Source organism: Mauremys reevesii, linkage group 5, assembly GCF_016161935.1.
Source record: "Mauremys reevesii isolate NIE-2019 linkage group 5, ASM1616193v1, whole genome shotgun sequence".
NCBI lineage: Eukaryota > Metazoa > Chordata > Testudines > Geoemydidae > Mauremys > Mauremys reevesii.
In genome coordinates, this window is record NC_052627.1 from 104,025,310 (window position 1) to 104,051,823 (window position 26,514).

Below are 26,514 nucleotides of genomic sequence, written 5' to 3' on the forward strand. Positions count from 1 at the left end.
CTGTACATGGTTTCAGCTTCCACGTCCCCAAACCAGACACGTAAATTTGGAGTGAAATTCTGACCTGTAAGTTCCAGCATTGCTACATCTCCACCACCATTTAACTAGAGAGAAGATAAACCAGACATACAAAATCAGAAGGAATTACTCTTGTAGTACATATGAGTACCATATACACTTGTAAAAGCAGCAAAGAATCCTGTGGCACCTTATAGACTAACCAGACGTTTAGGAGCATGAGCTTTCGTGGGTGAATACCCACTTCGTCGGATGCAAGACGAACATATACACTTGTTTATTACTTTTCTAATTGATAAAAGCAGCAAACAAATTCAACTCAATAAAAGAAATCACATGATAGATAGCTCCAAATGGTTTGGTGTTCTGAAGTGAATGGCAATGCTTGAAGGAAGACCATTTATTTCACAAAACAGAAATAGCCAGCAAGCAAGCATCTATGAGTAAAGAGCCTGCACCGTCGTCACCATTTGGTAGTTCATCAAAGCCCAAATAGTAAGAACTTCAGGACACAGGATATGACCTTTTGTGTAGCCAACCTTCTGAGTCCTCTTTCAAACAGAACAAGGGTTGTTGTTAACAAGGAAGGGTTCGGTCATAGTGTGTTAATTGGTAATTAGTTGTTATTGATAAGGTGTCAATATAAATTTCTAAATAAACAAAAATAAAGATCTCTGGGGATTTATTACAGAGGACAATTTTAAGAAGTTCAACAATTCTTAAGAAATACATAAAGTCCATGTTCTCTTTATCAAGCATGTGTTCTTGTCTTGCATAACAGAGTTGAAAAATGTAGCTAAAATTTTATGGAAATATAAACAGTATTTTAACTTAACTTGGCAAAACACTCTCTTGTGGATGCAGATATATAATGTAGGACTAGTTCAAAATTGTTCTGCTTAAGAGTGTTTGTAAGACGCTTTCTAAGTGTGAGTACGCAGTCTATTGATTAGAGAGGGAGAGACTGGGAATCAGAACTCTGCTTTTCCTCCCAATTCGGCCACTGACTCACGAGTGACCTTGGGTAAATTATTCAAGTTCTCTTTGACTCAGTTTACCCATCTATCAAACTGGTTACATAATACTTACCTCCAGCATGTCACAGGAGTGCTATGAAGTTTAATTAAAGACTGTGAAGTGTTTAAAGATGCTCAGATGAGAAGCCCTATAGTAAGTGCAAAATTTATTAACAAGAACAGAAAAAGTAAACAACTGACTTACTTGAAGACTTTCTACAACAGGCACAGGTGTTACTGGAGCATGGACTGGTCCCATCCCCTCATAAAATGTATATTCTGCCTTATCTGTACTAATGATTGTCCAAGAAGCGCCATCATTAATCATCTCTTTATTTGGTTCTTTTGGGCATGGAGTGGCCTTTAAGAAAGAATGGTTAGAAGTTTGGTCTGTATATTGGTTTGATATTCACACCAGAATAATGAGTCATTAGAATTGGGAAGAGGAAGTGGGTCACAATGTCTCATTTCAAAGTTATGCAACTTAGTTTCCCTGTTGCTCTTCCTATAACAGAATATAGTCAAGGAACAACGCCTTGTACAATGCGGAATGGATTGACATTTGCAACACATCCTCCTGTGCTAAAATAGTCATCAAGAGCCTTACAAGGCATACAAGACACAAAATAAACAACAAAAATATTCACGCAGAAAGATGGGTTCTAAACTTGGGAAATGTGAACAGGTCCAGGAGGAACACCCTTCACTATTTTTAATGATTGAATAGGAGGGAAAATTTTGATTTTTTCCCCGTTATGACATAGGGTCATGGCATGGAAAAGATTGATAACCACTGCACTAGAACAAGTACAATTACTGAATGAAATACAGAGCTGAAAAATGTCAGCTCATATGCTTAAGTGTTCTGCGTTAATGCTTTGTTAATTGGGGGGGACAAGGGGAAGAAGGTGGTTGCAGTGTCCAGGTTCAGTGTCAGACATCCAAAAGATGTGACAAAAGGAGAAATTTTACTTATCTGTAAATTTACTTTATTTGATCCCCTTAGAGCCTTGGGTTATAGTTCCTCCCAACCAACAGATGGAGACAGAGCATTAAAACTTTTGATACCACACCCGTGACATACAAAGATTTGGCAGTTTGTCAACCTTCTGTTGAATTCATTGAAAGAAGTATCAAACAAAAAATTGGACTGATGCTATTCAATAACCATTAACAAATAAGTTCAGTAAGTAGAAGAAGCAATCTTAACATGGGATTGACTTAGTAATGGCATTAAACCTCTCAGTAATGAGGTAGATGGCCAAGCAAGGGAGGTGGGGGGGGTGGGAGGGGCTGAACTTATCTAGAAGATTCCAAAAAGATAATAAAATTTCCCCTTCCAAGCGCCTGGACTGGTACAGAAGATCATAGAACTTTCCAAAGCAGTTCATTGTTTTAGTATGGATGGGACTATCATTAAACTACTAGTGCCAGCAACAACCTTTTACAAAGGCTGTGAATGCAATCTTATTCTCCAATGTTTTTGCAAAGATGTGGGCAGAAGCCCTGAGGCAGCCTTGCAAATCTCTATTAAAGAGGCTTTGACTTTTTCATAGAATATCAGGGTTGGAAGGGACCTCAGGAGGTCATCTAGTCTTACCCCCTGCTCAAAGCAGGACCAATCCCCAACTAAATCATCCCAGCCAGGGCTTTGTCAAGCCTGACCTTAAAAACTCTAAGGAAGGAGATTCCACCTTTCTGCCCATGAAGATTCTACTGACCAGATAAAGAGAGCTTTAAAAGATTCTAGTGTTTTGTTTTTTTTTCCTTCTGCAACATAAAGACACTCTGACCAATTCCCTAATCCATCATCTGATGAGGAATTCAGAGGTACATGATGACCTTTACATTTTGGTGAGACAAAATACTTTTATTACTGCTTAAATTCTGTTATTCTTTCTATTGAGTCCATAGAGCCCAGCCAATATAGCCTTCCCTCTATGATTCTAGGGCCAAATGTGGTAGAGTGATTTCCCAATTCAGATTAAAGACTGATGAAGTCTTGAGCCTGAATTCAGGCAGAGTTGTCAGCCTGGCCACAACCAGGTAAAAATCAGATGACTGCTTGCAGGAAAGGCCTGGAACTCCCCAACTCCTCTTGCTCCTATTATTATTAATAAGGTTAGCGCCCAGAGTCTTAACCAGATGAGAACCCCATTGTGCGAGGCATGATATAACCATGCTTTTATCAAGAACAGGACTTGAAAACAGAAGTCTCATCAAAATACTTCTCAGAAGGTTCAAAATGGTTAGTTAGCACCAGTTTCAAGTCTTAGCTAAGAATCACGAGGCTAACTATAAATCTCACTTTATCTGCTGCCTTCAAGAACCTAGAAACATTGGTCGGTCCCAGGTACAGAAGTACTTCCTTGGCTTTCTTCCCTGGGATTCTGTGTCCAGTCCTTGCACCCTCAGCCTGACTGCTGAAAACCTGAAGGGCCTACCGGTGATGTTTGTTACTTCTTCTCTGGTTCAAGCCTACCTTTTCCCTGTGATTCCGCCTCCCTTTTCCTGAAGGGTAGGTAGGGTCCTACCAAATTCACGGCTATAAAAAAAACACGTCATGGACTGTGAAATCTGGTCTCCCCCCTTGAAAACTGGTGTTCTGTATGATTTTACCCTACACTATACAGATTTCATGGGGGAGACCAGCATTTCTCAAATTGGAGGTCCTGACCCAACAGGGAGTCGCAGAAGGGTCACAAGATTATTTTAGGGGGATTACCTACCTATTGCCACCCTTACTTCTGCACTGCCTTCAGAGTTGGGCAGCCTGAGAGCGATGGTTGTTGGCTGGGTACCCAACTCTGAAGGCAGTGCCCCACCAGCCGCAGTGCAGAAGTACCATACCATGTCACCCTTATTTCTGCGCTGCTGCCTTCAGTGCTGGATGGCCGGAGAGTGGTGGCTGCTGACTGAGGGCCCAGCTCTGCAGGCAGCAGGGCAAAAGTAAGGGTGGCAATACCATACCATGCCATCCTTACTTCAGAGCTGGGCAGCTGGAGAGTGGCAGCTGCTGACCAGGAGCCCAGCTCTGAAGGCAGCGCCACCACCAGCAGAAGCGCAAGAGTAAGAGTAGCAGTACCACAACCCCTCCCCGCAACTCCTTTTTGGAGTGTTTTGGGTCAGGACCCCTACAATTACCACATCGTGACATTTCAGATTTAAATAGCTGAAATCATGACATTTACAATTTTTTAAATCCTATGGCCGTGAAATTGACCAAAATTGATCATGAATTTGGTAGGGCCCTAATTATAGGTATTAGTTGTGCTGTATTTGTTCCTGTTGGACTGTAATCCTAGAACTCATAGGACAGTGGTTCTCAAACTGTAGGTTGGGACCCCGAAGTGGGTTGCGACCCCATTTTAAAATGGGGTCACCAGGGCTGGCTTAGACTTGTTGGAGCCTGGGGCCCAAGCCCAAGGGCTTCAGCTCTGGGCAGCAGGGCTCAGGTTACAGGCCCCCTGCCTGGGGCTGAAGCCCTTGCACTTTGGCTTTAGCCTCCCAGCCTGGGGAGGTGGGGCTTTGGTTTTGCCCCACTTTCCCTGCTCCCTGGGGGTGGGGCTTGGGCGGGCTCAGGCTTCACTTCCCCCTCCTAGTGTCGTGCAGAGGTTTGAGAACCCCTGACCTAGGGCCTCAGCTGCGGGAAGCCTCACTACTTTGAAGCAGTGAAGGACTGTTACATCTTCTCTAATTCCTCCTTGAAAAGAAATTTGCCTTTGAAGGGCACAGGTAGTAGTCTGACACTAGAGGAAGAACCCATTACCCATGGTTTGAGTCACAGAATTCTCCTGCCTGCCACTAAGGTGGCCATGGCTCTAGAAGATGAATAGACTGTCATATCTGGTTTCACAGATGAATGAGAGTATGAAGTCCAGAAATGGGAAGGTCAAGATCAGTTCAGCATCCTCATCTTTGGCCTCTGCATACCTGCTCTACTTCCGAAGCCACCTTGGCCTGGCCTGGGCATAAACTGGAGTTTGCAGTGACAGGCCTGAGATCTGACAAGATCTTTTTTAAGGGATACCTTACTTTTGTCACGCATATCCCTAAGAGCTAATCCTTCTTCCACAGGAATTATTGTCCTCTTTGCTACCTCCCATTTGGCAGTGTCTGCCCAATTATCATCTCCACATCTGACACTCTGAGAGGACAGAGAGCCTTTAACGCCATGCTTAGGGTCCGCTGATTGTCAAGTCTTCTTTCTGACATAGGGGTGGATGGTCAGCAGCTGCAGGGTCCTATTAGATTAGGAAAGTTCCCTGGCAGAGGTTCTAGCCAACAGTTCCTGCAGCTCCAGAGTATGTGCCATCCTCATTAAGAGCATTAGCCAGTCCTGCTTAAATATGCAAAGTTCACCCTTCTCTTGAGCTTAGGGATCCAGACTGACCTGCTGATTTTCCATAGTCTCCTTTCCTTTGTCCTCTCTCTCTTTCTCCTCCTGGCTATCTTCACTCTGCTGCTAGTTGCCCTCTTCCTCAGGTGGGATCTTATATGCTGGCTGGTGTTTGGATAGGCTGATGTCCACTGAGTGGTATTCAATAGCACGTGCTCAGTGATTCCCCTCTGTAATGGGCAGGTAGAAGGAGCTAAGATGTTCCCTTCATCTCTGCTTGTTCTTAAACTATAGAAAGTAGAGTTCCAAAGACTCCATAGAATCTGGGCTGTAGTTCTGGAATAAGCAGCCTGGTGCTCACGCTTGATTATGTAGGAAGAAGTAGGTGAAGATGAGACTCTGCCTCTAGCAATAAATGTAGAGGTTTCTTTTCCAGAGAGCCTTGCCCCTCAAGAAGATAGTGTGTTGTTCCACAAACAATCTGGAAAAGGGGGTGGACAGTGAAGTGGCAAACTTTGCAGATGATACAAAATTATTCAAGATAGTAAAGCCCAGAGCAGACTGCAAAGTGTAACAGAGAGATCTCATTAAACTGGGTGACTGAACAACAAAATGCCAGATGAAGTTCAACACTGATAAGTGCAAAAAAATAAGCCCAACTATCCACATACAATGATGGGTTCTAAATTAGCTGTTACCACCTAGGAAAGAGATCTGAGAGTCACTGTAGATAGTTCTCTGAAAACTTCCACTCAATGCACAGCAGCAGTCAAAAGGTCTAACAGTATGTTAAGAACTATTAGACAAAGGATAGAAAATAAGACAAAGTATCATAGTACCACTATATAAAGACGTGGTGTGCCCACACCATGAATACTGAGTCCTGTTCTGGTCGAATTTCAAATGGGATATAGTGGAACTGGAAAAGGTTCAGAGAAAGGCAACAAAGATGATCAAGGGTATGGAATGGCTTCCATATGAGGAGAGACTAAAAAGATTAGGGCTGTTCAGATTAGAAAAGAGATGACTAAGGGTGGCGGGGATCTGATAGAGGCCTGCAAAATCATGAATAGTGTGGAGAAAGAAAACAGATAAGTGTTATTGACCCCTTTAGATAGTACAAAAACCAGGGATCACTTAATGAAATGAATAGGCCGCAGGTTTAATACAAACAAGTGAATATACTTTTTCACACACCTAACACCTGCAGAACTCATTGGCACCATATGTTGTGATGGCCACAAGTATAACTGGGTTCAAATAAGGACTGAATAAGTTCATGGAGGATAGGTCCACCAATGGCCATTAGCCACGATGGGCAGGGACATAACCTATACCTCTATCAAATGCTGGGAGTGAAAGACAAAGGAGGAACACTCCATAACTGCTCTGTTCTGTACATTCCCCCTGAAGCTCTGGTACAGGCCACTGTCAAAGACAGGATACTGGACAAGATGGACTATGGTCTGACCCAGTATGACAGCCTTTATGTTCTTATGAAAGTGGGAAAAGGCCCATGTGCAGCCTGAGCTGGGTTTAATCAGTGGGGAGGGGAAGCAGATGGCAGCCTTTCCTTTGTTCTCCCCCTCCATTCTCAAGGGAAAAATTAGAAGAGTTGATGATTTTGTTCTTTAATCTTGTTCCTACCCCTGAGAAGAGCTGGCTCTGATCTGACTGGGCTTGATGAGTGCTGCAAGAATAGTTACAGTGGAAGGGTACCTCTGAGTCCCCATAAGCATTTTTCAGGGAGGCTGAATGTACTGCACTCTAAAGCAAATTCCAGAGCAGTGGGAGCTGCTTTTTCTCTCGACTCCCCAGGCTGCTCTGTGAGGGGAGGTACAATCAGGGAGCTGATTCTCAGAGCTGCTGGTGCCTAAGCATTCCTGGTGTTTCTTGGCTTTCTATTCCCTGCTGGAGGATGTGCTTTCCTAATAGATAGGATCTGAGGTTACGACTGTTCCTGCCTAGCGGACACATTTTAAGGCTGAGCAATAGTTTGTGCTGGGGATGCTTCCAGACACTCGAGGGGGCTTCTCCCAGCTACTTTAGGTTCTTTCCTGGTAACACTGTCTCTCTTCAGGGCAAGGATCGAGCCTTCACTGAGGCAAAGCAAGGATTGAGTCTTCTTGCTCCCTCCTTATACTGGAAGGAAGTTTTTGTCCAAGGCATGATAGAGGCACGCCTTGGCTCGTCCTCTACTCCTATCTTCCTTATCCTGGAGAGGAGCCCCTGTATCCTGTCCTGCCCAAATAGGGCAAGCCCATGAAATAGAGGGTTCTATATGGTGACCCCTACTTTGACCAAGCTCCACGGAGGGACACTTTTTTCTGCTCATCACCTCTAAGTTTGGGCTCAGATCCGGAAATGCTCAGCTGAGTTGAAATTTGGCCCCCGTCTTGTTCCCTTGAAGGAGACACCCACACTAAACGCCTGCTAAGAGTGGTCCACCATATCAGATGAGATTGAGGGATCATATCAGTGTGTCATTTGTGCTGCCTGATCAGCTGCACACATGGTATGTAACCAGGCTCTTGTTAGGCCTCCAATGTCTGCTTTTTCACTCGTGGTGCAGAAGCTTGCTAGGAATAATTTTCTCCACCTACTGGAGAAAGGAATAATTGAAGATTGAGAGACGATAGACACTTACATGTGAGAGTATGACATAATCTACAGTCTTAATGTTCTGTTTCCATTTGTTGACTGGGAGGAACTATAGCTCAAGAGTCAAGTCTGATACAGAAGACTGGAGAAAGAAAAGAAAATTTAACAGATTGGGAAGAGTAAAGTTTGGTACTTCCTATAGCAGTTTCTTTTAAAAACAGACTGCTGAGGCCAAAAATGTTGTTCCCAGATATTTTTGAAACAAACTTGATGATTACATTTCTCATTTAATACAATCTGTTTAAATAACTCACTTGAAACTGGATTATTCTCTCCTGGGAAAGGCACAAGTACATTCTTTCAGTATCTTTAAGGTAGAATGCACATTTATGGAGCTGCGATACTGGATCATCTGCATCCAGTAACGCTGTCTGTTTATCCACTTTTCGAATGATCTGTTGGTAAAAAAATGCACAAAGAAATACACTTAGAATAATGCAATCTATGTTTTATTTACATCAGAGATTATACATTTATTTCTGGCAATTTACATGAACGGTACGGTAACAAGAGATATTTTAACACATTCATTTGCAAGTTTAATTTTAAACATTTGATTAAAAACTCCCTGCAATTTCTAAAACAAGGATAGATATGGAGGCTTCTCTACTTTTTAGAGTCCTAAGTGAGTGCATGCTGCATGCATATATTTCAACTTTTTTGTTAGAAGAGAGGAAAAAAGCATCAGAAACCAGCAAAATCTGATTTCTTTTGTTTGGTCTCCTGATGCAAAAGAGCAGCTGGTCAAGTATCAATACACAATTTTACAGAAGCAAATGCCTCCAGGTTTGACAACTCATATAGCCAACTGTAGCATAGTGGGCCACTTACTGAATTGAAACCTTTAAAAATAGGGATTTATGGTAAAAGTATTAACACATCCTTATCTATAGTTTTGCAAATGCAACACTATAATAGTGTATCTCTTGACAGCTAGTCATGATGAATATTAGTTAAGACATGACTATACAGTACACCTGTAAAGGATGGCTGTTTCCTACATTTGACAATCCAGCATAAAAATACCTACTGTTGTAATTCTAAAGAGTTATAGTATTTAATTTTTAAAAATAAAAAAAGATAAGTATTCCCTTACAGACAACGGAAATCTGAAGCTTGGAATTTTAACTCAACTTCTAGAAAAAAAGTTTAGTACTTCATTTTATGCAACATCAGCAGAAGCAGCAGCCATAGTGTTTGAAGATTTCTAAGCCATGAATCAGAAAGCCAACCATGTCCTCTGGGATTTCTAACGATGATAAATGGAACTATTAGCAACATTATTTTTAAGGTTCACATTTTCCTTCAGAAATTTTATGAAAAAATGTAGTTTCTCGCCTAAAATCCTACAGCCAATATAATAAAATTAAAGGTGACGTGCAAACATATTTTATAACAAGAGTTGTAAAGATGTGTGCTGAATGTTCCCAACTGCAAGGGTAAAAAATAAAATGTCATGCTAAATGCAAATTTACTTCCCCTTTCCCATTAGAGATCTCTGGAATTGCAGATGATGGCACCTTTCCAACTGGTGCCTGGCCCAGGAATCACACTACTGATGCTGTCATATCTCAATATGGAACCCATTAGGGTCAAAGGGAATCTTTCCCTGATTTCCATGTATACTGGATCAAATCCCTAGAAACTCAGTAAATGATGGAATTTTCTATTAATTGATATAACAGCTTAACAAAATGGGGGTTTATTATATTATACCATTTCAGTAGATAAAACAAACAAAAGTTTTGCCCTCAGCAGATCGTTTCCATCCTCCAACTGGAATTGGTTGTAGAGAGAAATTCTCAACATAGTCATACTGGGATATCTTATAGAGCAGGAATTAAATCTGTCAGAGTTTCATACTGTCACCATCATGGTATCTGAGTAGATTACACATAAAAGAGACTGGTAATAGTGAAGTCTCTAACAGGCTAATGATTAATGGTTTTAGGACACTTAAATAAACGGAAGGTTTATAATCAGTTATGTACTAATGCTCCCAGGCTGGCTATTTGGGGGCATTCGGTACATATATATCTATAATTAGCCTGTTAAAAAAAATCCTAAACAGTTACAATACCTTTCTCAATCACTGAGGCAGAATTGATTAATATCATGTAAGCTTACAGAACCAAAACACAATTTTTCTTTTGTTCATAGTAATGGTGATGTGCAATTTTTTATTATTTAAGCATATATAACAATAAAAATGCATATAAGTTCAGTGCCAGTATTCATCCGAAATTACTTTGTATAGTATACTGATATTCTACTTGTCTGTAAGAGGGCATATAAGTATACAGAATGATTTTAGATTTAATTCTAGCAAAGCTTTAAGCACAAGAGAAGTGCCACTGGCTTGAATGAGACTACTCACATGCTTACGTGCTTTAATACCGTGGTGCCTTTGTTGTCATTGCTAAGCTAGATCTATCTTTTTGAAAAGCTCACAGGGTAACCTACATTTAGCATTTTGATTGATCTGTGTATCATGCCTTCTGTTTAGTTTATACTTACACACCTTATCCTTAACTAAAAGAATAATTCTACAGCAAAACAGAAATAAAGATAAAATATCATATTAAAATAATAGCATTTTAAAAATAAAACAACAGCAAAAAAAAAAGTTTTTAAAAGTCAAAGCCAATTTGGCAGTTCTTCTAAAAACAAATATGTGCTAATCAACACATGAACTTGCATTTAAAACAATCCAGGTACTCTAATTAGTATATTACAAATTAACTATAGCATTGGAGAAGTTAAACTGTACCAGTCTTGGGAGTGCCATGCCAGTAACTGAACACACAAGTTTGACAGTCTGTCCATAATGAATGTAGCCATCTCGCACTGTGAATTCCTCTCCCTCTGATTCATCATCATCCACTGCATAAAGCAGACAAAGTTCTATGTTAAATGGTTTAACTCATTTCTCTCTTGATGGCAAGGACATAAAATGGTACTATATTACACACAAATATATACACACACTGAGACTGAATCTTTACTTTGAAAATTGATTAAAAGGGAAGAAAACTGGAGGTTTGTATTTTGGGGGGTGTTTTTGTTTTTTTGTTATTTTTACTTACAGAGATGAATGTAAAATGCTCCCCACTGTTGTGAACTGGCATGGAAATTACCTCCTTCTACGTGCAAGTATCTGGTGCTAACTGTTTGGGATCGAAGTCTATTAAATAGTGCCACTTTTGTTCCTGACGCAATACATACTGCAAGAAAAAAATAAAGACTTACTTAATATTTTAAAAATGTTTTTTAATAATGCAACATTAATAAAATCAACAACCAGATGCATAATAGACTGATTCAGACTAATTCCCTCATCAATCTGTAATTACGTTCTTTGTAAATCAAACACATTTGTGACACTCGGGAAAACAGTCACAATTACAAAAGTTAACTGTTTATCTGTAATTGCTGTTCTCTGAAGATACTATAAATTCTTGTCAGTTTGCCACTCTTGGACACGTGCATCTGTCTTAGAGTGGGAAGTCCCTTAGCTCATAGTTCTAAACCACTGGACTCAGAGGCTGCATTGCCTCACCCCATTGAAATACTTAGGCTACTCTGAGTGCCCAGTATCAGAGGGGTAGCCATGTTAGTCTGGTTCTGTAGAAGCAGTAAAGAATCCTGTGGCACCTTATAGACTAACAGAAGTTTTGCAGCATGAGCTTTCGTGGGTGAATACCCACTTCTTCCCACTTCTGAGTGCCCAGTTCCTTTCAAGAATAAGGAAAAGATGTTCCTATAATGACCAGTTAAAAAATAGAAGAAAAAGAAAACTGTCCAAAATTACAGAAACTTCAACTCTCTGATTTGCTTAGATCTTTCTCTTGAAAGTACAAAAGATTCAGAGAGTCTGGCAGAGTATAATCCCTCACAAACCTGCTTACTGAACTCTTCAGATTTCTTTGAGGCCAGAGTCCACCTAAATGCAATCTTTCTTCTACATCAGGGGTGGGCAAGCTTTTTGGCCAGGGAATAGAAATTGTATGGCGGGCCATGAATGCTCACAAAATTGGGGTTGGGGTGTGGGAGGGGGTGCGGGCTCTTGGGTGGGGCTGAGGAGTTTGGGGTGTCGGACGGTGTTCTGGGTTGGAACTGAGGGGTTTGGAGGGCAGGAGCGGGATCAGGGCTGGGGCAGGGGTGTGGGAAGGGGTGCAGGTTCTGGGGTGGCGCTGGGGATGAGAGGTTCGGGGTGCAGGAGGGTGCTCTGGGTTGGGATCGAGGGGTTTGGAGAGCAGAAGGGGATCAGGGCTGGGGCAGGAGGTTGGGGCGTGGGGAACGGCTCAGGGGGTGCAGACTCCAAGCAGCTCTTACCTCAAGCGTCTCCCGGAAACAGTGGCATGTCCCTTCTCCAGATCCTATGCAGAGGCGCAGCCAAGAGTCTGCACGCTCCCCCTTTGCAGGCACTGCCCCTGCAGCTCCCATTGGAGCGCACTGGAGCCGGAGCGGGGCCATGCTGCAGCTTCCGGGAACTATATGGTGGGGCCCCAACCCTGCACCCTGGCTGGAGCGGAGCCAAGCTGTGAGGTGTGGCCCTCGACCGAGCGCCCCGGCCAGAGCGGGGCCGAGCTATGTGGTGCGGCCCCTGACCCAGCGCCCCACATGATGTGGGCCGTAGTTTGCCCACCCCTGTTCTACACGGTATTTGCCATCAAAGAAAGCTCAATACAAGCTTCCAGAATTGCAAGACTGGCTACAAGGACATAAGTCAACAATGCATATTGTTAGCCCACTGGTGGGACTCACACAACAAGGCTATCTTTAATTGGACTTGAGGCTCCAGACGATGGATCCCGACTCAACAGTGTAATGGGCACCAGAACGATGACACTGTATTGACGTGATATTTAAGGTCCCGAAGAAAAGAAAACACTGAACCAACAGCTGCATCAGCATTTCAACTCAAAAACCAATGTTAAATGTTTTCATTTTTGAAAATATATTAATTCTGATGGGGGCTTATGAAAAGGGCTCCCAGAGAGTATTTTAATATCAAAAATATACCAGCTGGTCTAGATGAATGTTTTGTTAGAGTGCAGGTTGAACTATACAGGCCTTGAGCCAAGACTGCTGTCAACCAGGCGCTTTTCTTTAGGGCGCGGGGCCCGATTCAGGGGAATCAGCCTAAAGTCAGCCCTGCCCGTGCCTGCAGGGTCGTAGAGCCCGGGCTCCCGCCCAAGCCCAAACATCTGCCCCACAATTAAACAGTCCCTTAGCCCAAGCCCCACAAGCTGAAGGCAACTGGCATAGGCCAGCTGCAGGTTTTTAATTGCAGTGTAGACATACCATTTAAGGTTTCCTAGCCCAGTTTTACAACAGACAATAGACAATCACAACAGAACTGTTGGAAAGGACCAGGAGGGCTATAAGGTAAACATTCTGGTACCTCACGGCTTGTGGTCTCAGGAGCCATAAATCACAGCCCTTCCAAGGCACAGAACAGTAGCTGTGCCTCCCCATTAGTGTAGCAACCAAATTGCATTTCAGAGTATTTTTTAAAGCTACTGGGTCACTTCTCCACGTTTGAGCAAAAAAGGGAATGGAAAAAAAGAAAAATACAGAACAGCCTCACGTGTTGACTTATGTGCTGAGAAATGGTTATAGTAGTGATTTCCAATCATTTTTGTTGTTGTAGACCAATTTTTGTTGTTGGGAGCAGTGGGCACCTTCCATCTACATGCCCCTTTCCACAATACTCTGACACAGTTTCTACGATTTCTCCCTTCCCCCTTACTTCTATTCATTTCTTTTCCTTCCTTTCCCTTTTCTGTATGTTTTGTTCCCCCCCCCCCACTTTTCCTTTTTTTTGTTCTTCTGTATGTTTTTTAAACTTTTCCTCTCATCCAGCAACCTCTTTTGTTTTCCTTTTTGGCAGCTCAGGCCTGGTCTACACTATGCGTTTAAACCGGTTTTAGGAGCGTAAAACCGATTTAACGCCACAACCGTCCACACTAAGAGGCCCTTTATATCAGTATAAAGGGCTCTTTAAACCGGTTTCTGTACTCCTCCCTAACGAGAGGAGTAGGGCTAATATCGGTATTACCATATCGGATTGGGGTTAGTGTGACCGCAGATCGACGGTATTGGCCTCCGGGCGGTATCCCACAGTGCACCACTGACCGCTCTGGACAGCAATCTGAACTCGGATGCAGTGGCCAGGTAGACAGGAAAAGCCCCGCGAACTTTTGAATATTTCCTGTTTGCCCAGCGTGGAGCTCTGATCAGCATGGGTGGTGATGCAGTTAAAAATCAAAATAAAGAAAGAGCTCCCGCATGGACGATGCGGACGTGATCGCTGTAAGGGTAGGCAAATCTGTTCTATCAGCGCTCCGTTACAGAAGACGAAATTCACCCAGAACCACCTGCAACAATGATTATTGCCCCATCAGGCACTGGGATCTCAACCCGGAAATTCCAAGGGGCGGGGGAGGCTGCGGGAACTATGGGATAGCTACGGAATAGCTACCCACAGTGCAACGCTCCAGAAGTCGATGCTAGCCTCGGACCGTGGACGCACACCACCGATTTAATGTGTTTAGTGTGGCCGCGCGCACTCGATTTTATACAATCTGTTTTACAAAACCGGTTTATGCAAATTCGGAATAGTCCCGTAGTGTAGACGTACCCTCAGTTAACCTTCTCCATTCCCCCCACTAAATGCTTTTAGTATTTAGGGATGTCCACTGGTGCATCTAAGGTTAAGATGAGTTCCACATGAGCAGAGAAGAGACACTTAGGCTGGCAGACAACTGCCTTCACCTGCAGATCTCTACTTATGAACTGCTCCTCCGACTACACTAGGCCGCGAAGACAACCAAGAGGGAAGGCAGGGAGTTTTCAAGAAGTCATCTGCTACTTTAACTGCACATTTGCAAGTTGGTTATGGGGACTTTCAGCTTTCCCCGCTTACACTGATTCCCTCTCCTGAGCCTTGCACCCCAATGAACTAGTCTGGAAATCCCAATGCACGATTCTGAGATTGGAGAAGATTAGACTACAATATCTGAATAAGAGAATCTCATGGAACAAGAAAAAAGGAATACACAATGCCTGATGTGCATCAATTGTGGACAAGCAAAACTCTGAGGAGAAAGCAGCCAGGGAGATTAAAGCTTGGAGTGCTTCAACTGTGCATCAGTACCCAAGAATTCTAGAGCTAAAAAACAAAAAACATGTTCCAGAATGAGCAAGCAAATTGAGCTTAAAGCCTTGAGAACCAACAACATGAAGAGTCCCAAACTCCAATAAAAGTCAATACCTTGAAGATAATCTCACAAAATAAATTTATAAATAAAATTGACATCAATGAGAGAAAAGATAGTGAGAGACAGAGTGATGCAGAGAAGTGAAGAGTTGGTTGGGGTGATATGGAGCTAATCACTAATGTTCCTAAAGCAATGGCTTTGCTGTTGACTACTGGAGGTAGCTTAAGTACCTCAGCAGGAACGGTCCTGACCTGCTAGAATCAACAGCTTAGAACTTTGAGATAAGGAAGTTCTTGACAAGCCGGCGTATAAGTATACTGACCCATGACTGGAAATCTGCTGAAAGCATTTTTTTAAGCCTATCAATCTATATTGCGAATGCTAACCATATTCAATTCAATTACAGCATAACCAGGTAAACAAAGGGGAATATTGTAAAATACATCAATGTACAGAGGTCTTAAATACATTACAGTAAATCTGGAAAATTGCACTGTATTTATTTTTAGTTGCAATCAAACCTCAAACATACAGGAAGAAAGTCATGTGAGGTCAAACATATCACCACATAAAGTAAAGATCTGCACACTAAATACTTACAGTCTGCATTTTTCAGTGACTGTTTCTTTTTAGAAGGTTTGGAGATGACTTTGATCCGTTTACTGAGGAACACACCAATGTCGTCACTATTGCCATAGAACATTTTTACTGATAACATGAAGTGCTTTCTCTTGTCTGAGTCAGAGATGTATAATGTTTTGGCTGTGCAATAGTTCTGTAGATTAGAACAAACTACTGTTTCTTTTTCAGATAAACTTTTAGTTCAAGATAGCAGAAACACTTACCCCATTAAATAATCAGAAAATATGACATGGGCGGTATTCATCTTTAAAAACGTCTACCCAAATGTTTTTCTTTACCAATTCCCTGAAATCACAACATTCTGCTCCAATTATTTAAAGCGTACATCGTGAAGAGCATTGTAAAATAGATATTTATAGCATCAGTGAAGGAACTACATTGCAAATACAAGGTAACTGAAACAGTGCTTGCAACACCTATAAACAACATAAACCTATGCAAGGTCAGTTTTATTCTAGCTATCTTAGTTCGTTGATGGCACAAGAAAACATCCCATTGTAATTTGTATTATTGTAAAACATATCTCTACATTTAGCAAAATACTATATCAATTCTTTTAAAAGTATTTTTATTCCCTCCTTTTAAACATTTGTTATACCTGCTTAGAAACTTGATAATTTCATTCTCTTTGCCAACTGATAAACTTTCCCCACCCTAATGTCTTATGGGCCACAATAACTAGTTAGTGATCAGAAAATAAAAACAACCTGAACGCATTTGCTGAAAGAGACAGTAGTGGTTAGAATGTCCCATGCTATAAACTGCAGGAGTAATTATTATGTGGGCTCTACCTTTCCTTCCAAATTCAGCTGTTGCATTTCTTGGTCACTGTTTCCTATTCCAATGAATGCACATGGTTGTGACTCTTGTTCAGAGCAACCATCCCGTTCCATTTGTTCTTTTTTTTTCTTCCATCCACTGCCCATAAGGTACACACATGGAGGGGGGCAAAAAAACCTGAAAATGAACAATTTACAGATTACATACAGCTTTTATAAAAATCTTTGCATAAAAGCAACAAAACTGAGTCTTGTCCTGGCAAATACAAAGCCTTCCTAGCCAAATTAGCATTTGATACTGGAACAAAAGCCCTCCACTGCAGCATAAAGGGGGAGACAGGTTAAAAATATGGCATCTTGCAATGGTATAGAGCACAATCAGGAGCTTTATATTCTTGGAAAGGAGATATTCAGAGCTTTTAAATAGAGCCCTAGTAAGTACTTAAAATGACACTGAGTGGGTGTTTGTAGGTTACATATATTTCTCTCTCTCTCACACACACACACGCACACACACGCACTTGATTGCAACCCCTCAGTTAAGGTTGTGCTGAGAGTTTCACTTTAAGCCAGGATGCAAACTCTGTTTTGCATAAAAAGTATACTGTATCTTCCTCCAAATTTACAGCATATAATCTGTGACTAAGCTGAATTTCAAGGATTTTCTCAAGTGAATCTGTTAATTAGTTTATGAATCAAAATTAAACAAACATGGTTCCTTTAAGCAATTTATCCTGGGAACTGTCATCTTTGTGCGTGTAGATTCCTGGGAACAGTGAACCACGGCCACCAGGAGCTGGGGGGGGGGGGGGAGGGGAGAAGAGAGGATGGCGGGCGACGGTGTGCCCGAGGACGGTCAACTTCAGCAAAATGTCTCGCAGCCCGCAATCAGATTACCCTGATGGGCTGCAGGTTGCCTACCACTGCTCTAAGGACCGTAAAGTTGGTGTAGAGATACTAAGAGCTTTGACTGACAGATAAAATAATAAAAATATAAGCCTTTCAGAAAAACCACTCTAAAATGTTAATTTAATATTTATTGTTATATTTATATCCTTTCATCAATGACAAATGAAGACAAGACTTGTTTTCTGACAACGTGGATAAAAATCTGATTTTCTTTAAAAATATTTTTATATTAGATTTTTAAAAATCTAAATTAAATATTTCTTTCTTTTTTAAAATAAACCTGTGTAAAATTAAATTTGAAATTATGAAAAAACTATGGTAAGGACAAAACATACTATATTCTATTAAAATAATTTAAATAAATACAAATAATAGGCTACCCCAGTGAGCCCTCAAATTGTAATGACTTAAAAGAGTACTGCTTTCTAAATTATATACAGAAACAGGGCGAAAGAATCTTTAACTTTTGAGGTCAATTCAAGCTTTGAAAATATGTTACAAATGTCATGCACTGCATTAAGTATATCTATATTATTTTCAGTCTTTACAACTGACCAAATGCTAGTGTTTACGTATTTCCAAATGCAAGTACTTCCAGTTTATGTTGTACAGAAAAGCTTTTGCCAAAGGACACTAGGAGGCGCTAAAGACCACCAGAAAACAAGTTATAACCCATTTTAAGAACAAACTGGCTGCAACAATTCAACTTTCTTTTAAGCTAAAACTTATGATAAGGACATCAAAAATACTGAATTATATTGTAAATCAAAATCATATACAGACTCTTGGCTTACTAAGTTTTAAAAAACTGATTTTAACCTGTCAAATCAAGGAGAGAGAGATAAGGTGGGTGAAGTAATATCTTCTATTGGACCAACTTCTGTTGGTGAAAGAGAGAAGCTTTGAGCTTTACAGAGCTATTCTCAGGTCTGAGCTCTGTGGAGCTCAAAAGTGTGTGTCTTCCACAAAAAGAAGTTCGTCCAATAAATGGCAATACCTATTACCTGACCCACCTTGTCTCTCTCATTTCGTGAGACCAACAAGACTACAGCACTGCAAACAAGTAAAAGAGAAATAATGATAATTATTAGACCTGCTTGACTGGTTCCCTTATTGGTCTAGACTTAAGGGTTAGCCTCTACCTCCAGATGGAGGCAAGTATTGTTTTTTCAATTTCTAACTTTATATAGACAATCCCATGATCTCCTGTAAAGAAGAGTTCCACTATATTGTGTAAAATACAGTAGAACCTCAGTTATGAACACCTCGGGAATAGAGGTTGTTCGTAACGCTCAACAAAACATTATGGTTGTTCTTTCAAAAGTTTACAACTGAACATTGACTTAATACAGCTTTGAAACTTTACTATGTAGAAGAACAATGCTGCTTTCCCTCTATTTTTTTTAGTAGTTTACGTTTAACACAGCACTGTACTGTATTTGGGGTTGTTGGCTTTTTTTGGTCTCTGCTGCTGCCTGATTGCATACTTCCGCTTCCAAATGAGGTGTGTGGTTGACTGGTCCGTTTATAATTCTGGTGTTTGTAACTCTGAGGTTCTATTGTATGTACAGTAAAGTGTGCATGTACACCTCTGATGCAGTTATTTCTCATTTAACATGGGACAAAAGAAGCCCCAGTCTTTGATTAGTTTAAAATAACTTGGAGAAAAAGCATTTGGAAGAAATGGGTTAAAGTAATAAATGAGAATTTCTAAGTGTTGATGATGGGCTGATTTTCAGCTACATATGAAAAGAGAAAAAAAATCCTTCAACTATTTTAAGTTTGAAACAATTTCCAGAGTTCACAATTAGAAATAGAGTGGGACTAGGTGCTATGTAACAAAGAAAACTGCTTTCCCATTCATCTTCAATTTATAGGGTCTTCTAACTTCTAGTCCTCTATATTAACCACAGGGCCATAAGCTTCTAATTGAGTGGGAGGTGGAAGTTCCCAAAGAAGTAATCTGACCAGCAAAAAAAGAAAATGATTAAAAAAACTATTACCTCTGATCCTCCAAACCTTTGCCAGAACCCTGACTATAAGAGGTACTAGTGAAAAGGCATATAGGAGTCCCTTTATCCATTGGATAGATAAGATATTCCGTTGTTAATTTTTTTCCACTATGCCATGAGCAGAAGATTGGTAGCTTCTTTTTCAAGTAAGGGATGGAGAAATTTACCTCCAATGTTCCTCTGTGAAGTAGGTATGCCACTACGTGCTCCAGAGACCACTTGTGAAGATCTGTCATGGATCAGCTCTTTCTGTTAGCTCTTCTTCCCTGCTAAATATATGGCAATCAGAAGTGTCTTCTGGGAAAGCTCATTCCCACATTTGCCAAGCCTTGCAACACAAGATGCAAAATTTGGTCCCTTCCTGCTTCTTGATATACAAGCACAGTGACCCTATTGTATGTGTGAAGCAGGGCCACCTTTTGGCATATCAGGTCTCTGAAGGTACTTGTATTTAGAACCACTCATCTGTTGTATATAAAATGTTCTGTTGTTGCTCCTACAGAAAGACTAAATTCCTTGAGAGGAGTGGGGAGGCACCTTCTCTGTATACGCCTCATGCATGTTGGACGAATCTGTAGTCACTACAATTTGAATGGCTGGAGTTTGAACTAAATCCCTCATCCAAGCTCATCTTTGGACTCGCACTTAGACAGAAAAGCCCAGAGGTTGTCCATCATCCAGAAGAGATGCGAGTCCCCCTATAATGCTTGCTTCCACTGTGATTTCAAGGTTCACTGAGTTGATCTCATGAGAAGAAAAGCCACGGTACTCCTAATTCAGTTGAGGCCATCAAAACTCAAATGTATTCATAGTATGGTCCATGCTATCATCCATCTGATCTGACAAATCCTCTCCATCAGATTGGTCATGTGTTGAATCCTGTTCTGCAGCAGGAAGACCAAGCAGATCCATGCCTAGCAGAGCTCACATGTACTCCAAATGTCTGCTGGGGAAAAGTAGAGACTTTGAATCTTACTGACTCCAAAACCCTCGCGATGACATGGAAATGCGAACAGACTGCTCTTTTGACTCCCTCCATAGTGGTGTTCTTGACCAGCCAATTCCCCAAGTAAGGGTACATGTGCACTCCCAGCCCCTGTAGGTATGGCACCACTAAGGCCAATGAATTTGGGAAAACATGGTGCTTCAGTAGTGAAACTATCCTAACTAAGCTTACCAGGGAAAAATGGGTTTATGCCAATGCTAATGAGTCCTGGCACTCAGCACTCTTGTTCAACTCTGGCTTCTGCTTCAAGGATTTACCTTTTGAAACACTCTGGCCTAGCCCTGTGCTGGTCTCAAAGAAGTCTTCATAGGTTCCCTTGATGTGGGGTTGGAGAAATACACCACCGTTCAAGGTGACATTTGCATGACAATATTTCCCCTTGTACCTGGTGGTCGACTTGGAGACAGTCAAGGCAGAAGATATGTTTGTCAATTACCCACATTGTTCTGAGCATGAAACCACTCAGCAGTCTTCTTTCCTTCTTAGGGGCTGAAGAAACTGACAACATCCACTGAAGAATATAATGCAACAAGAAAAAAAAAAACGAAAAATAATTAGGCGCCAGAGTGCTAAAAATAGGCATCGGAGCCACGCGGCAAGCCTTGAACAAGGCAAAGCACTCAATGACAAAACAATTTTAGCAATAACAACCAGGACCTAGTAGGCACATAGTAGAGCATACTCAACAATACATCGCAGAGAAAAGTCTGAGCAATAACTGTGAGGTGCAGCTTCTGGAAGGAGTTCTTTCACTAACAGCTGTCAAGAAATTGCTAACTAGAACATTCCAAGGATACTGAACAAATTCAGATAGTAGTATGTGACCAGTAGTAGGGGGACTGGCTCACAGACCCCGTCGTAAGCATCTTTTGAGACTGAAAACACTTCAATAGCTTGAGGAGCTGTGATTGTCGCATGCCAAGAAGCTGAGAACCAGGAATGAAAATCCTGGTGGACAGTACCTTTACAGAAACATAACTAGCACAAAACTAATCTAGAATCAAAGTCCCCAGAGGGAACCCAGACAACTATGCTGAATGCAACATCTGAGAATGTAAACAATAACTAATGTACACATGCCATTGCCAAATGGTTCACCTAGAAATGTAACAGAAGAAATTTGCATCACCCTTGCCATTCCAAAGGCTATTATTACTAAAGAGTAATATGCTCTCATCTTAGAAGAGCAGAGGACCTGTCTACTATTATTTCTATTACATTAACATCTAGGAACCCCAATCAACGATCAGCATACAGACAAGTAACAAAGACGTTGCCAGGTACTTGGGGACTAAGTCTGGAAATGCCTCTTTCTAAGATTTTTAAACAAAATCACACTACACAACATTTGCACATCATACGGTTCCTTTCCACCAAGAATGTCACATTATTGATTAAACCGCATCAAAACACCTGCAAGGTAATTATTACCCTCATTTACAGATGGATAAACTGCACACAGAAAGGTTAAAAAAATTTCCAAGGCCTCATAGCAAACCAAGAGAGAGCTGGGAACAGAAATGAGGAGTTTCTGTAGCCTCTAGATTACAATATCTCTATGACTGGAAACTGGAATTACAAAAGGAGCCCCAACTTCTGAAAATTTAGAAACCTGTCGAGTAAAGATGGATTATTCTCTACACATCTAAAGTGAGCCAAGATACTTCCTTATCACACTGAAGTCCAGGACCAAAAAAACCATGGAGAGATCCTTCCATGAAGTTTAAAATACAATGTAACCGTAGGCACAATTAGTAATGGTTCAATTAAAAACCTCTCTCTTTGGAAATGCAAGAAAAAAAAATGAATAAAATGAATGTCCCGTGAACTTGGTTAATCATTATAATAAAATAGCCTTAAAATCTTTGCTAACTTTGCTTAGCCCAGCAATAAGAAAGGAATAAGGCATGTCTCTCTATGAGTAAAGTAAAATGAATTTGAAAATCAAGGACCTAAATCTGCACTCATTTGCACGAAGTATCTGGCGGCAGAAGTGAATCTAAAGATTTAACTACGACTGGCACTTCTGAGATTCTGTTGATATCGGCAATTTAGTTGTTAAGAATAATAATGTAGTTATTTGTGATGCCAGAAGTTTGGGAGTCTAGTGTAATACTGTAATGCATCTTCTGTGCTGGTTTAAACATCGGTTTGAGAAGGAGAATAAAAATTAGATTGGCATATTTAGAACTATACATTTTGTTTAAATATTAAACAATTTTTCTTTTAATAACTAAATCAGTATTAAATCAGTTTGGAAATGATGCTATAATCTTATACTGAACTCCCAGACACTGTCACCCTTGAGCACACTCTTCCTGAAACTCTGAAAGTCTAAAAAGAAATCTGTACTCATTTGGTAAGTCTATCACTAGGACAAGAATTCAAAATAACTGGTGTGAAGAAAAACTCCAGCTATACTAAATAAATAGTGGATGGACCTACTTCCACAATGTCTACAGAGTGGAGGAGGAACATGCTATGCGAAAACATATGTATCTATTTTAATCAATATCCAATTACAGTTCAGTTTCTGAGCCACTAATGGTAGCCATGACATCCCTGAAAAGTGATATAAAATTTTTGGTACCAGATGAGGAGGATCCAGTATCAAACACCACAGAACAGTTCCCACTCAGAAGAGCTTTGGTGTTTTAACATTTGGTATTTTGTATTTACGTAGTATTAATGTCATTTTGATTGCATGTTTTGATTACTGGTTGGCATAAGGACAGCAATTCTCAGGAGTTGGGAAAGCATACTTGTATGCATGCCATAGTGGTTTTACTAACATTAGTAATATATACTCATGAAAATCAGCAAGCCACATCAACAATGCCCGAAGCTCTACTCTGTATTTTATCCAAGGAATTGTTTGGGGCAATATTACCTGTCAAAGGCACATGGGAATATTTGGAAATTGCTAGGAACAAAGATCCACCTTGAAAGTATCACCTCACATTTCTCAGGGTCATTTTGGGGAGGAAGGGGGGGGGGAACTTTACACATTTTCCTAACACAAATGGTGAGTTTTAATCTTCAAATAAAATGAGCCATCCCCCCCTTCCTTTACTGCAATCCAAACAGGAAAAGAGTAAATCTATCCCTAAAAGGGTTGGATGGTGGACGACTCCTACTCCTGAAATACTTTGGGCCCAAGAGAAGGAACAGATTTCTGTCTGACAGAGGAAAGCTCGTTAGAAATGTGTTTTCCAATCCATGAAGGCATACAAAGGGGTTAAATTAATTCAGTACACTGTACTCCTTAACCGTGTTATTTTTTAATACGGTGTGACCTGGGAAGTTAACCATGTGTTCCTGCTGTTCAGTCATGATGAATCTTGATGGCTGTAAAATCCTCCTTTGTGAAGCAGCAGGTACTGCTTACTGCTACGTTGCCTTGAATTATAACCCCCTTGCTATGTATCTAAAAATGCTGCCGTCAGCAACAGAGGGCTGCATAGTTGCATCATATACACACAGTGCACTTGTTCACTTGTGTCCTTTTTTCCCCCCTCACTGAGTTTCCTATTTGATTCTCAATAAGAAATACAAGGCTCTAAAGAGATCTAAAAAATCCTTAACAATTCAATGGAACCGCTGAACCTGGAAACTGCCCAGAAGAGAAGCTTAGCGAAGACTGCATACTGTGGAGGTCTTCTCAGGAGAGTGGAAATGCACTGATGTACCAGTAACTAGGCACAGAAGTGTGAAGAACAGCCAACAGTGGCCTTTGCGTGAACAACAGAGGCCCAACGATAGGAAATAAATCCATTTGTATTAGTGGATTACATCTCAGAACTCTGGAGGCAATTTTTTGATGGACTCTGATTTTGAATTGTTTTTGTACATTGAGATGTTTAATATCTCAAACCTCAGGAAATTTTACAAGCAATATGATACAACAGGATGTGGACCGAGGTGGAGAAAGAAATATTAAGCATCAAAGGTAACAGTACATGCAGCACCTGTGGCTGTTTTGTGGCTACTGCATATAGATAACATCTGTGTCTGAAACCTCATCTGCTCTAGTCCAGTATTTTTAGCTCAACAATTTAACTTTTGAAATTTGTTATGTACATCTTACAGTAAGTCATTGTGCGTTATAAGAATTAGAAATCTAGACATAAGGGACCTTATTGGTGCTGCAAGTCAGAATTTAAGTGCACCAGCAGAACAGTGCCGAAGAACCTACACACAACTTATTCATAAAACATATTCACTAACAAGCCTTCCGAAAATGCTTCTTCTGCAGCCTCGTGCCTTAAAAACTACCTGAAGTGTACTACAATTGCCTGGATATGTGATCAGATATGTGGTTGATAGCTGCAGTATAAAAATCTATACAAATAGGATCAGATAGATAGCATCTTACTACTTATATACTGACCTATCTTTGACAAGAAGTTTTTATAACAAGACATACTTTATACTAATTTTAATGATACATCTCGATACGTCTTATTGTAATTACAGGCCTGATTCAGGACAGCAAGTGCTTAAGTGCTGTCCTGAATTGGGGCCATGTATATTTTTATTTAAAATTACTGAAAGAAAAAAAGCTAACCTTCCCACCACCACCGCTTCCTCCAAACAAAATACTTTAAACAGACACTTTACCATGGAAAAATAGTTTATACTAATAGGAAAGTCTTACTAAGACTTTCTCCCATTTTTCTAGGGCTAATTTTCACTATAATTTCAATTGTTGATCCCCTTAAAAGTGACCAAACGAGGGTTTATGTCACTTTTTATTTCGGTAAACGTTCTCACTCTAACTTGGTTGGTTTTTTGTTGTTGTTGTTTTTTTTAATTTATTAAACTCTGAAATATTGTTTACCTCAGAATGCTCCACAAGTAACTGGAGAACTAGTTAACTCAGCTGGCATGAAAAGACAGAAAAGTTGTATCTGCAGCAGATACAACAACGTTATTGGGGTGAGGAGGAGAAGTGAGACCCAGGCTAAGGATATCCCTCTCCCCAGTGAAATCAAACTGTGCAGGGGGGAACACCCGCAAGGGACATGAGGATCTATAGAACCTCACTGCTCTCCCAACCATGTGAACTAGATAAAAGAAAGAAATCCTGGGTGAACCGAAGCTGGGGACTGAAACTGCCAGCAGAAACAGACACAAACGTCTATGTACTAAAAGCAGCAGTTTTCCAACATTCACTATACAAACACCTGACTTGATTTTGGCAATACACTTGATCTATTTCATTAATACATTTATTTAAAGTAAGATTACGGTGTTTTTAATTTAAGACAATTTTGTTAGGTACTATGCTAAAATTAACGTCACACCAGATGATGAATTTTTTTTCCTCGATTGGGGGGTGGGGGGGGGGAAGAGAGAGAGCGTCTTCCTTACCTTTTTTCATTTCCATAAGACTTCTGCGCAACTTTTGCATGGAGAATTAGTACTGTTTGATCACCCCGCTCCTTTAGATAATTCCGCATAGCTTCCCTAAAAATTAATTTAAAGAGAAAATAAGTTTTGAAAGTTTTTTTCAGCTTTGTAGTTATAATAATTCAAATAGAACTTTAAGAAAAAAATGCAGCTGAGGTGGAAAGAAGACAAAATAGGGGTTTATGCAGCACACTAACAATACAGAGTTGGGTTTAAACCAGATGTTTTAAAAGATAATTTTGGGGGCAAAAAAAAAAAACAGTATTCAATTTGCACCCCACAACTGTAAGTTATGCTATCATCACAAAGTTTTCCACCACAGGGAAAGTTTGGGGTGCTGTAGAAGGACAGTATTTATTTCAATACATTCATTCACACCAGGAGGGATGTTCTGAGGTCTCGTTGTTACTATTTACAATATCTTGCTACTCATATTTGTTCAAGGTCTCCTTGCTTAGTTTTATCTGAGTCTTCCACAGTGATGTGCTTACATG

At 40.6% G+C, this 26,514-nt stretch overlaps 1 protein-coding gene across 13 annotated transcripts in view; it reads right to left on the reverse strand.

The window, feature by feature from the left end:
* The window catches only part of RBPJ (recombination signal binding protein for immunoglobulin kappa J region), an 83,628-nt gene that overhangs the window by 4,402 nt on the left and 52,712 nt on the right, over nucleotides 1–26,514 (reverse strand). For 11 of the 13 annotated variants that reach the window (XM_039541033.1, XM_039541044.1, XM_039541042.1 and 8 more), the window contains 8 exons: nucleotides 25,982–26,077; nucleotides 16,694–16,859; nucleotides 15,861–16,035; nucleotides 11,121–11,258; nucleotides 10,805–10,917; nucleotides 8,289–8,429; nucleotides 1,240–1,395; nucleotides 1–104 (listed from right to left, as the gene is read on the reverse strand). In XM_039541033.1, the coding sequence (XP_039396967.1) occupies nucleotides 1–104; nucleotides 1,240–1,395; nucleotides 8,289–8,429; nucleotides 10,805–10,917; nucleotides 11,121–11,258; nucleotides 15,861–16,035; nucleotides 16,694–16,859; nucleotides 25,982–26,077 (1,089 nt within the window). Of the gene's footprint in view, nucleotides 105–1,239; nucleotides 1,396–8,288; nucleotides 8,430–10,804; nucleotides 10,918–11,120; nucleotides 11,259–15,860; nucleotides 16,036–16,693; nucleotides 16,860–19,769; nucleotides 20,464–25,981; nucleotides 26,078–26,514 lie in introns of those variants that run through there. The other 2 variants (XM_039541034.1, XM_039541045.1) reach the window with 2 other exon arrangements.